This window comes from Hemitrygon akajei, unplaced genomic scaffold (assembly GCF_048418815.1).
Source record: "Hemitrygon akajei unplaced genomic scaffold, sHemAka1.3 Scf000055, whole genome shotgun sequence".
NCBI classification, from domain to species: Eukaryota; Metazoa; Chordata; class Chondrichthyes; order Myliobatiformes; family Dasyatidae; genus Hemitrygon; species Hemitrygon akajei.
The window spans coordinates 5,861,707-5,873,933 of record NW_027331941.1 but is presented as its reverse complement, the minus strand read 5'-3'; the positions used below and the strand labels follow the sequence as shown (position 1 = coordinate 5,873,933).

The following is a 12,227-nucleotide window of genomic DNA, read 5'->3' as shown; positions in this document are numbered from 1 at the left end:
AGTCCAGCGCTGTCGCTTCTACGCCGCCAGCTGGAGAGGAGGGGGAGTGAGAAAAGGGGTAGCCGAGGGAGGGTGGACAGTAGGTGCAGGAATGGTCTATTCGGCCCTTCTAGCCAGCACCGTCATTCACTGTGATCATGGCTGATCATCCCACGATCAGTACCCCGTTCCTGCCCTCTCCCCATATCCCTTGACCCCGCTATCTATAAGAGCTCTATCTAACTCTCTCTTGAAAGCATCCAGAGAAGTGGCCTCCACTGCCTTCTGGGGCAGAGCGTTCCACACCCCCACAACTCTCTGGGTGAAAAAGTTTTTCCGCATCTCTGTTCTAACCCCTTATTCTTAAACTGTGGCCTCTAGTTCTGGACTCACCCATCAGCGGGAACATGTTTCCTGCCTCCAGCGTGTCCAGTCCCTTAATAATCTTTCAATCAGATCCCCTCTCATCCTTCTAAATTCCAGTGTATACAAGTCCACTCGCTCCAATCTTTCAACATATGACAGTCCCGCCATTCTGGGAATCAGCCTCGTGAACCTACGCTGCACTCCCTCAACAGTGAGAATGTCCTTCCTCAGGTTTGGAGACCAAAACTGTACACAATACTGTCTCAGGAGAAGTGATCGGCTGGGAGGGAGGGGTAAGAAAAGAAGGGGTGTCAGCGGAAAGACAGGGGTGGGTGGGGAAGGTATCTGAAAGAAGGGAAGGGGGGAGATAGCGTCGGGGAGAGGGAGGTGTGGGCAGGAAAGGGTGTTGGCGGGAGAGGGGGGAGGACACGTGAGTGGGAAGGTTGGCACGATCAGCGGGGCCTGGTCAACGAGGGGGCCGCGAGTCCGGTCAGGAAAAGAGCAGGAGGCGCGCGTCAGGTACGGGCAAAACCAGCCCCTCCAATTCGCGCACTGGGAGCAAGGAGCGCTGGTCCGGGCAGGAACAGGAACATCGTCTGGGGAGCCGCCGCGTGGCACAGAACTCCAGGCTTGGGGTCGTCGGGACCTCTTCCGGGCGGTTGGTTCATTACACTGCGTGTCACGGCACGGTGAAAAGCTCGCCTGACCGCAGGTGTGTCGGGACATGGCGCATTCAGGCCGTTAGTACAAGAGGGGCAGGTGGCATCTTAACTGAAGGGAAACTATTACCCCGGCCGGTGCCGTTCGGAGGAGGGTGAGAGCGGGAGTACTCGGGTTCGGACGGCGAGGGAGTCGGGGAGAAGGCAGATGTTGACGATTATTGGTTCTGCAAGGACGAACAGGCAGGGTGCCGAGGCGCAGCGAGGAGGGTGGGTTGAAGCGGAGCCCGCAGAACGCCGGAGGGACCACGGACGAGAGGGGACGGTCGCCGCTGCGGGCCGAGAGCCTCCAATCCTGCCCCCGCCGAAGGCTCTCGGCCCGGAACGTCGGCCGTTCTCTTTTCACCGCGGATGCTGACCGGCCTGCTGAGTTCTTCCGGCGCTTTGTGCTTTGGATTTCCGGCCTCTCCCCGCACTTGCGGATCGAGGTGCATTTCTTTCAGCGATGTTGGGGGTAAGGCTGACGGGCAGAGGGCGTGGATCGGCGGAGCGGAGGGCCGAGGGGGAGGAGGACAAGACCCACGGGGAGGTGATGAGGTGGGTGTGAAAATTTAAGAGGGCAGAGCGGGGAATAGAAGAGTGGAAAGGGAGGGATTCTCTTTTTTAATACTTGTTGGGAGAAATCGATATTCAGGACATCAGCCTGCCCAGTGGGAATATAAGGTGTTGCTCCCCCACCCCGCCCTGAGGGTGCCCTCATCGCGGCCACCGGGGGTTCGCCCATCGCCGGCCTTGCTGAGCGAGCGGCAGCACCGGGGGCTCAGTGCGCCAGGGCTTTCCCCCTACAGGAAAGGGGAGGAGGGGGTAGAAACGGGCAGGAGGGGAGGGGAGGGCTGCACTGTCGGCCAGGGTCAAGGTCATTGCTGCCCTCGCGATGGAGGGCTGATCCACTTCTCTGGATCTGGTGGAAACCCGCCTGGTGTTGAGAGGCCGAGATGGAGTGGACATGCCGGGGGTGTTTCCTCCAGTGGGGGCAGGGGAGCGGAGTGGGTGGGCGGCCCCTGACGGGGGTGGGGGAGGAGGAGGAATTTCCTCAGCCAGAGGGTGGGGTGAGTCTGCGGAATTCATTGCCGGAACCGGCTGTGGAGGCCAGGCCTGTGGGCACGTCTGAAGCGCAGGCTGGACAGATTCTTGATCGGTCAGGGTGTTAAAGGTCACGGGAAGAAGATGGAGGTGAGAGAGGATAAGAGATAGGAGTCGGCCATCCCGTTGATCCTGCTCCGCCGTTCATGATCTTATTGGACTCATCTCCACCTACCTGCCTTTTCCCCGTAACCCTTAATTCCCCTCCTGCGCATAACCCTATCCAGCCTTGTCTCAAATATATTTACTGAGGCAGCCTCCTATTACTTCATCGGGCAGAGAATTCCACAGATCCACCACCCTCTGGGAAAAGCAGCTCCTCTTCATCTCCATCCGAGAGGGCTAATAACTCAGCCATGGAGGGGTTGGCTTGATGGGCTGAATGGCCTGATTTTGCTCTTGTTCCTCGTGGTCAATGTGGGTGGTACTTCACAAATGTGTGTTCAAACACACCGGACGATCTGCAGGCCCCTCCTCCCTACCCCCCCCCCCAGAAAGTTTGAAGTTTAAAAACTCATCGGGGTGATCGATAAGTTGGTGGCGTAAGTAGAAGATGAGTTATTAACTTCAAACTTTCTGCATTATCACTCATAGTTGATCTGCACGTGCGTGTAACAAGAGCTGTATAACTCATCTCCTACCCTAGGCCACGAACCTGTCAATCACCCACCTGTGGACCACTTCCGGGAGGTCCAAGATCCGTTTGCTCCACGACCGCTGGACTCAGTGTGTCAATGTAGGAGGGGACTGTGTTGAAAAATAAATGCACTATGTTTTCTGAAACTGACCCCTACCTTGGGCCGCGAACTTATCAATCACCCCTCCTAAAGCTTGACCAGCCCTCCCCTCGTAACTGAGTGCCTTGGGCCCTGGCGACGCCCCGGTGAGCGCTGACTGCGTACCTTCCGCTTTCGCAGCGTCTTCCCTGTGACGGGGTCGAGCGAGGGGGAAAAAAAAAGCAGCAGGCGTTCTTTCGAGTGGGTCCCCGCCACCGTGCAATGTGACGTGCCCCCCGCCAGAGAATAAAATCTTGGGAGCCTCAGTTCAGAGGGACACGGGCCAAGCCTCGGGGAGTCGGGGCGAGGGTCTCGGGGCCCGTTCGTTTGTGCCCGACGGAAATCCTGACTCCCGCGCCCCTGGTTCGGCTCCGGGCGCAGCGTCGCGATCCAGCCCTGGGGCTCGGGCAGGTTTCGACATCCGCTCCGGCTCTGTACCTTCCCGCCGTGCTCACTCTTGTCTCCTTCTCTCCACAGCGACCTGAAGCGACTTGGTGCGTCTCACAGAGGTAGGTCCCCGTCGTGCATGTCTTCCCTCCCTCCGTGGCTCCTGCCCGAACGGCCGAGATCCTTCTTGCCTCTCGGGGTCTGTTGCTCCTTTCCCGGCCCCGGCGTCGGGGATCTGGGATCATTCCCCGGCCTCCCCCTTCCCCCTTCCCCCTCCCCCCCGCAGTGCCCCTCTCACTCCCTGACTTGCCTCCCCTCTCTCCACAGGACCTTCGACACCCCCTCCACGTCCCCGGGATTCAGTTCAGCACAGCCTTGTGCCCCACTGCTCGACGTCCCCTGCGATTGTAGACTCCGGATCAGCCTTCTTTGCCCCCGCCCTGAAACAATTGCCCCTTCCACACCCCCTTCTCGACGCTGCCGTCGCGTTCTTAAAGCACGCGTTTCTACCTTGGGATTGTTGATTGCACTGTTGTCCCGAGATCCGGGCGGAAAGCCGTCGACCGCGCGCATCCAGACCAGTCCTTCCGCGCGTACTACATTGAGCTGGTAAAAAAAAAAGTTTGCGTGATTCGTTTTTTTATTTCCGTACCGTGGTTGATGTTTCTCTTGGAAGGGGGCTCCACGGTCGTCTTCGTCGCCTGGGTGCCTGTGGGGGAGATAAATCCCGGGGTTGTACATGGCATGCGTGCCTGGATAATAAACGCACCTTCAGTCGTTCGGGGAGGGGCGCTTAGCATAGCGGTCAGCGCAACGCTTTGCCCTGCAGACGAGACGGGTTCAATTCCCGCCTCTGGCTCTGTAAGGAGTTTGTACCTCCCACCTCCCCCCTGCGTGTGTTTCCTCCGTTAGCTCCTGTTACCTCCCACAGTCCGAAGATTGTACCGGTCGCTAGGTCAGTTGGTCGTTGTAAATTGCCCCCGTGATTAGGCGAGGATTAAATCGCGGGGGACTGCTCAGTGGCTGGAAGAGCCGATTTAAAAAAAAAATTATAGAAATAATCTTAAGAAGTGTCTTTCAAGGTAATAACTGTTCCCGGACTTAGTGGTGTGGGACCCGAGGCTCCCCCGTACCTCCCTCCCGCGGCAGCAGTGAGAAGAGAGTGTGGCCTGGATAGTGGGGGCCCTGATGATGGACGATGCTTTCCTGTGATCGGGCTCCTTATAGATGTGCATAGTGCTGGGGAGAGCTGGCGTTACCTGCGGTCGGGCTTCTTGTAGAGGCTGTGCCCTCTTGTCCTGGACTCCCCTCCATGGGAAACACCCTTTCCGCATCTACTCTGTCCAGGCCTTTCAACTTTTGAAAGCTTTCAGCGAGAATCCCCCCCCATCATCCTTCTGAATTCCAGTGAGTACAGACCCAGAGCCATCAAATGTCCCTCGTATGATAACCCTTTCATCCCCGGAATCATCCTTGTGACCTCCTCTGGACCCTCTCCAACACCAGCACATCTCTTCTAAGATGAGGGGCCCAAAACTGTTCACAGTACTCGAGGTGAGGCCTCACCAGTCCCTTATAAACCCTCAGCATCACATCCCTGCTCTTGTATTCCAGACCTCTCGAAATGAACGCTAACGTGACATTTGCCTTCCTCACCACCGACTCAACCTGCATGTTAACCATCAGGGTGTTACTCACCAGGACTCCCAAGACCCTCTGCATCTCAGATTCCTAGGATTTTTTTTCCCCCGTTCAGAAAACAGTCTTCACATTTACTTCTACCACCAGAGTGCATGACTGTACATTCTCCAACATGGTATTTCATTTGCCGCTCTTGCCCACTCTCCTAATCTAAGTCCTTCTGCATCCTACTGGTTTCCTCAGCGCCACCTGCCCCTCCACCAGTCTAAACGTCACGTACCTGTCCAAGTGCCTTTTTGAACCCGATAAATGGTCCCGTCTTGTGTCCGTCGCTTCGGCGTCCCACCACCTGCAGACCCTCAGAGTTCAAAGCCAACTTGTTACCGAGGTGCGCGGATGTCGCCCAATGCAGTCCTCCAGATCCATTTTCTTGCGGGCATTCCCAGTGAATCTATGGGCGAGTAGCCGTAGCGGAATCAACGAAGGACTGCGCCGACTTGGCAGAGGTCGGCGCAGAGTCAAAGAGAACGAAATGAAAGTAATAAATAAATAAGCAACGAGCATTCAGAGAATGAGATGAGGAGTCCCCGAGGGTGAGCCCGTAGGTCAGGGGGACAAGAGAAGTTATCTGCTTTGGTCCGAGGGGTAATAACTGCCCCTGAACCCGGTGCTGAGAGTCCCGAGGCTCCCGTACCTTCTCCAAGAGGAGAGCGTGTCCTCAATTCCTTGCCTTTTAAAATACCGCTCGCCTCCACCGGCTGGTACTGTCGACCCGCCCGCCCTCCGACCGGCCTCCTCCCGTGCCGGTGGAGCGGGAGCCGAGACTTTAACTCTGATGAGGCGAGGACGCGGTATCTTGGGGTTGTGATTGAGGACGGGGCGTAGACCGTGCACGGTAGGGCTTGGGGGTGTGATTGAGGACGGGGCGTAGACCGTGCACGGTAGGGCTTGGGCGTGTGATTGAGGACGGGGCGTAGACCGTGCAAATTAGGGCTTGGGCGTGTGATTGAGGACGGGGCGTAGACCGTGCACAGTAGGGCTTGGGGGTGTGATTGAGGACGGGGCGTAGACCGTGCACATTAGGGCTTGGGGGTGTGATTGAGGAAGGGGCGTAGACCGTGCACATTAGGGCTTGGGCGTGTGATTGAGGACGGGGCGTAGACCGTGCACAGTAGGGCTTGGGGGTGTGATTGAGGACGGGGCGTAGACCGTGCACATTAGGGCTTGGGGGTGTGATTGAGGACAGGGCGTAGACCATGCACAGTAGGGCTTGGGCGTGTGATTGAGGACGGGGCGTAGACCGTGCACAGTAGGGCTTGGGCGTGTGATTGAGGACGGGGCGTAGACCGTGCACGGTAGGGCTTGGGCGTGTGATTGAGGACGGGGCGTAGACCGTGCACGGTAGGGCTTGGGCGTGTGATTGAGGACGGGGCGTAGACCGTGCACGTTAGGGCTTGGGCGTGTGATTGAGGACGGGGCGTAGACCGTGCACATTAGGGCTTGGGCGTGTGATTGAGGACGGGGCGTAGACCGTGCACGGTAGGGCTTGGGGGTGTGATTGAGGAAGGGGCGTAGACCGTGCACATTAGGGCTTGGGCGTGTGATTGAGGACGGGGCGTAGACCGTGCACGGTAGGGCTTGGGCGTGTGATTGAGGACGGGGCGTAGACCGTGCACATTAGGGCTTGGGGGTGTGATTGAGGACGGGGCGTAGACCGTGCACGGTAGGGCTTGGGCGTGTGATTGAGGACGGGGCGTAGACCGTGCACATTAGGGCTTGGGCGTGTGATTGAGGACGGGGCGTAGACCGTGCACGGTAGGGCTTGGGCGTGTGATTGAGGACGGGGCGTAGACCGTGCACATTAGGGCTTGGGCGTGTGATTGAGGACGGGGCGTAGACCGTGCACAGTAGGGCTTGGGCGTGTGATTGAGGACGGGGCGTAGACCGTGCACATTAGGGCTTGGGGGTGTGATTGAGGACGGGGCGTAGACCGTGCACGGTAGGGCTTGGGGGTGTGATTGAGGACGGGGCGTAGACCGTGCACGGTAGGGCTTGGGCGTGTGATTGAGGACGGGGCGTAGACCGTGCACGGTAGGGCTTGGGCGTGTGATTGAGGACGGGGCGTAGACCATGCACATTAGGGCTTGGGGGTGTGATTGAGGACGGGGCGTAGACCGTGCACGGTAGGGCTTGGGCGTGTGATTGAGGACGGGGCGTAGACCGTGCACAGTAGGGCTTGGGGGTGTGATTGAGGACGGGGCGTAGACCGTGCACATTAGGGCTTGGGGGTGTGATTGAGGACGGGGCGTAGACCGTGCACATTAGGGCTTGGGGGTGTGATTGAGGACGGGGCGTAGACCGTGCACATTAGGGCTTGGGGGTGTGATTGAGGACGGGGCGTAGACCGTGCACAGTAGGGCTTGGGCGTGTGATTGAGGACGGGGCGTAGACCGTGCACGGTAGGGCTTGGGCGTGTGATTGAGGACGGGGCGTAGACCGTGCACATTAGGGCTTGGGGGTGTGATTGAGGACGGGGCGTAGACCGTGCACATTAGGGCTTGGGGGTGTGATTGAGGACGGGACGTAGACCGTGCACGGTAGGGCTTGGGCGTGTGATTGAGGACGGGGCGTAGACCGTGCACAGTAGGGCTTGGGGGTGTGATTGAGGACGGGGCGTAGACCGTGCACATTAGGGCTTGGGGGTGTGTTTGAGGACGGGGCGTAGACCGTGCACATTAGGGCTTGGGGGTGTGATTGAGGACGGGGCGTAGACCGTGCACATTAGGGCTTGGGGGTGTGATTGAGGACGGGGCGTAGACCGTGCACGGTAGGGCTTGGGCGTGTGATTGAGGACGGGGCATAGACCGTGCACGGTAGGGCTTGGGCGTGTGATTGAGGACGGGGCGTAGACCGTGCACATTAGGGCTTGGGGGTGTGATTGAGGACGGGGCGTAGACCGTGCACAGTAGGGCTTGGGGGTGTGATTGAGGACGGGGTGTAGACCGTGCACATTAGGGCTTGGGCGTGTGATTGAGGACGGGGCGTAGACCGTGCACAGAAGGGCTTGGGCGTGTGATTGAGGACGGGGCGTAGACCGTGCACAGTAGGGCTTGGGGGTGTGATTGAGGACGGGGCGTAGACCGTGCAAATTAGGGCTTGGGCATGTGATTGAGGACGGGGCGTAGACCGTGCACAGTAGGGCTTGGGGGTGTGATTGAGGACGGGGCGTAGACCGTGCACATTAGGGCTTGGGCGTGTGATTGAGGACGGGGCGTAGACCGTGCACAGAAGGGCTTGGGCGTGTGATTGAGGACGGGGCGTAGACCGTGCACATTAGGGCTTGGGGGTGTGATTGAGGACGGGGCGTAGACCGTGCACATTAGGGCTTGGGGGTGTGATTGAGGACGGGGCGTAGACCGTGCACAGTAGGGCTTGGGGGTGTGATTGAGGACGGGGCGTAGACCGTGCACAGTAGGGCTTGGGGGTGTGATTGAGGACGGGGCGTAGACCGTGCACATTAGGGCTTGGGGGTGTGATTGAGGACGGGGCGTAGACCGTGCACAGTAGGGCTTGGGGGTGTGATTGAGGACGGGGCGTAGACCGTGCACATTAGGGCTTGGGGGTGTGATTGAGGACGGGGCGTAGACCGTGCACGGTAGGGCTTGGGCGTGTGATTGAGGACGGGGCGTAGACCGTGCACAGTAGGGCTTGGGGGTGTGATTGAGGACGGGGCGTAGACCGTGCACAGTAGGGCTTGGGGGTGTGATTGAGGATGGGGCGTAGACCGTGAACATTAGGGCTTGGGCGTGTGATTGAGGACGGGGCGTAGACCGTGCACGGTAGGGCTTGGGCGTGTGATTGAGGACGGGGCGTAGACCGTGCACGGTAGGGCTTGGGCGTGTGATTGAGGACGGGGCGTAGACCGTGCACGGTAGGGCTTGGGCGTGTGATTGAGGACGGGGCGTAGACCGTGCACAGTAGGGCTTGGGCGTGTGATTGAGGACGGGGCGTAGACCGTGCACGGTAGGGCTTGGGCGTGTGATTGAGGACGGGGCGTAGACCGTGCACGGTAGGGCTTGGGCGTGTGATTGAGGACGGGGCGTAGACCGTGCACAGTAGGGCTTGGGCGTGTGATTGAGGACGGGGCGTAGACCGTGCACATTAGGGCTTGGGCGTGTGATTGAGGACGGGGCGTAGACCGTGCACGGTAGGGCTTGGGGGTGTGACTGAGGACGGGGCGTAGACCGTGCACATTAGGGCTTGGGGGTGTGATTGAGGACGGGGCGTAGACCGTGCACGGTAGGGCTTGGGGGTGTGACTGAGGACGGGGCGTAGACCGTGCACGGTAGGGCTTGGGGGTGTGATTGAGGACGGGGCGTAGACCGTGCACGGCAGGGTCCCGGGGAGTTCTGGGGAAGCTTGGGGTGCAGGTCGGGTGAGCTTTGAGTGGGGCCAGAAGCAGCTAAACATAGAAAACCTGCAGCACAATATTGGCACATAGAGTTGTGCCGAACATGTTCTTACCTTAGAAATTACTAGGCTTAGCCATAGCCCTCTACTTTTCTAAGCTCCATGTACCTATCCAGGAGCCTCTTAAAAGACCCGATCGTATCCGCCTCCACCACCGTCACCGGCAGCCCATTCCACGCACTCACCACTCTCTGAGTGAAAAGCTTACCCCTGACATCTCCTCTGTAGGTGACGTGGGAAATGAAGGCACGAAAAGATTCTCCATTTATTGTTACAGACATTACCCCATCCCCACCAACCCCATCACCAGGACATTTTCCCCCACTCTGAATGCCTCTCCCTTCGGTTACGCACCCCTTCCCACAAAGCCCCTCTCACTGTCTCCCTTCCCCTCTCTCTGCAGCGATCCCTTGTCAACAACACACTCTCTCTCTGATAAAAGCCCCTCTCTTTCACCCCCCCCCCCACTCTGGCTCTCCCTCACTCTGTGGAGCCCCAGTCAGTTACTGGCTCACTGCCTCCTCCTCTCTACACTGTGCATCTCTCTTCACCACTCACATCCCCTTGCCACAGCTCCACTGACATTCTCCAACCACCCACGAACCCCCCTCTCGCTCCCCGGCCCCTTCCCCACGAACCCCCTCTCGTTCCCCGACCCCCTTCCCCACGAATCCCCTCTCGGTCCCTGACCCCCTTCCCCACGAATCCCCTCTCGGTCCCTGACCCCCTTCCCCACGAACCCCCTCTTGCTTCCTGAACCCCTTCCCCACGAACCCCCTCTCGCTTCCTGACCCCCTTCCCCACGGACCCCCTCTCGCTCCCCGACCCCCCATGAACCCCCTCTCGCTCCCCGACCCCCTTCCCCACGAACCCCCTCTCGCTCCCCGACCCCCTTCCCCACGAACCCCCTCTCGCTCCCCGACCCCCTTCCCCACGGACCCCCTCTCGCTCCCCGACCGCTTCCCCATGAACCCCCTCTCGCTTCCCGACCCCCTTCCCCACGAACCCCCTCTCGCTCCCCGACCCCCCACGAACCCCCTCTCGCTCCCCGACCCCCCACGAACCCCCTCTCGCTCCCCGACCCCCCACGAACCCCCTCTCGCTTCCCGACCCCCCACAAACCCCCTCTCGCTTCCCGACCCCCTTCCCCACGGACCCCCTCTCGCTCCCCGACCCCCTCTCGTTCCCCGACCCCCTTCCCCACGAACCCCCTCTCGTTCCCCGACCCCCTTCCCCACGAACCCCCTCTCGCTCCCCAACCCCCTTCCCCACGAACCCCCTCTTGCTTCCCGACCCCCTTCCCCACGGACCCCCTCTCGCTTCCCGACCCCCTTCCCCACGGACCCCCTCTCAGTCCCCGACCCCGTTCCCCACGGGCCCCCTCTTGCTCCCCGACCCCCTTCCCCACGAACCCCCTCTCGCTCCCCGACCCCATTCCCCACGAACCCCCACTCGCTCCTCGACCCCCTTCCCCACGGACCCCCTCTCGCTCCCCGACCCCCTTCCCCACGAACCCCCTCTTGCTTCCCAACCCCCTTCCCCACGAACCCCCGCTCGCTTCCCGACCCCCTTCCCCACGGACCCCCTCTCGCTTCCCGACCCCCCACGAACCCCCTCTCGCTCCCCGACCCCCCATGAACCCCCTCTCGCTCCCCGTCCCCCCACGAACCCCCTCTCGCTTCCCGACCCCCCACAAACCCCCTCTCGCTTCCCGACCCCCTTCCCCACGGACCCCCTCTCGCTCCCCGACCCCCCACGAACCCCCTCTCGCTCCCCGACCCCCCACGAACCCCCTCTCGCTCCCCGACCCCCTTCTCCACGAACCCCCTCTCGCTTCCCATCCCCCTTCCCCACGGACCCCCGCTCACTTCCCGACCCCCTTCCCCACGGACCCCCTCTCGCTCCCCAACCCCCCAAGAACCCCCTCTCGCTCCCCGACCCCCCACGAACCCCCTCTCGCTTCCCGACCCCCCACAAACCCCCTCTCGCTTCCCGACCCCCCACAAACCCCCTGTCGCTTCCTGACCCCCTTCCCCACGGACCCCCTCTCGCTCCCCGACCCCCCATGAACCCCCTCTCGCTGCCCGACCCCCTTCCCCACGAACTCCCTCTCGCTTCCCGACCCCCTTCCCCACGAACTCCCTCTCGCTTCCCGACCCCCTTCCCCATGGACCCCCCTTGCTCCCCGACCCCCTTCCCCACGAACCCCCTCTTGCTCCCCGACCCCCCATGAACTCCCTCTTGCTCCCCGACCCCCCATGAACTCCCTCTCGCTCCCCGACCCCCTTCCCCCGCACCCCCTCTTGCTTTCTGACCCCCTTCCCACACAAACCCCCATTCCCCAACCCCCTTCCCCCACGAACACCCCCTCACTCCCCGACCCCCTTCCCCCTCGAACCCCCTCTTGCTTTCCTACCCCCTTCCCACACGAACCCCCCATTCCCCAACCCCCTTCCCCCAAGAACACCCCCTCACTACCCGACCCCCTTCCCCATCGAACCCTCTCTTGCTTTCCGACCCCCTTCCCACACGAACCCCCCATTCCCCCACGAACACCCCTTCACTCCCCGACCCCCTTCCCCCTTGAACCCCCTCTTGCTTTCCGACCCCCTTCCCACATGAACCCCTCACTCCCCAACCCCCTTCCCCCACGAACACCCCCTCACTCCCCGACCCCCTTCCCCCTTGAACCCCCTCTTGCTTTCCGACCCCCTTCCCACATGAACCCCCCATTCCCCAACCCCCTTCCCCCACGAACACCCCCTCACTCCCTGAGCCCCTTCCCCCACAAACACCCCTCTCGTTC

General features: G+C 60.9%; 1 protein-coding gene across 2 annotated transcripts in view; it reads left to right on the top strand.

Annotated features, from left to right (window-relative positions):
* The first annotated feature begins 754 nt into the window (after positions 1 to 754).
* zfp91 (ZFP91 zinc finger protein, atypical E3 ubiquitin ligase) overlaps positions 755 to 12,227 on the top strand; it is a 75,603-nt gene continuing 64,130 nt past the window's right edge. Inside the window, exons 1-2 of one of the 2 annotated variants that reach the window (XM_073036277.1) lie at positions 755 to 1,492; positions 3,401 to 3,432. In XM_073036277.1, coding sequence (XP_072892378.1) covers positions 1,416 to 1,492; positions 3,401 to 3,432 — 109 coding nt within the window. In that variant the 5' untranslated portion in view covers positions 755 to 1,415. The remainder of the gene's footprint in view (positions 1,493 to 3,400; positions 3,433 to 12,227) is intronic. The other variant, XM_073036276.1, reaches the window with a different exon arrangement.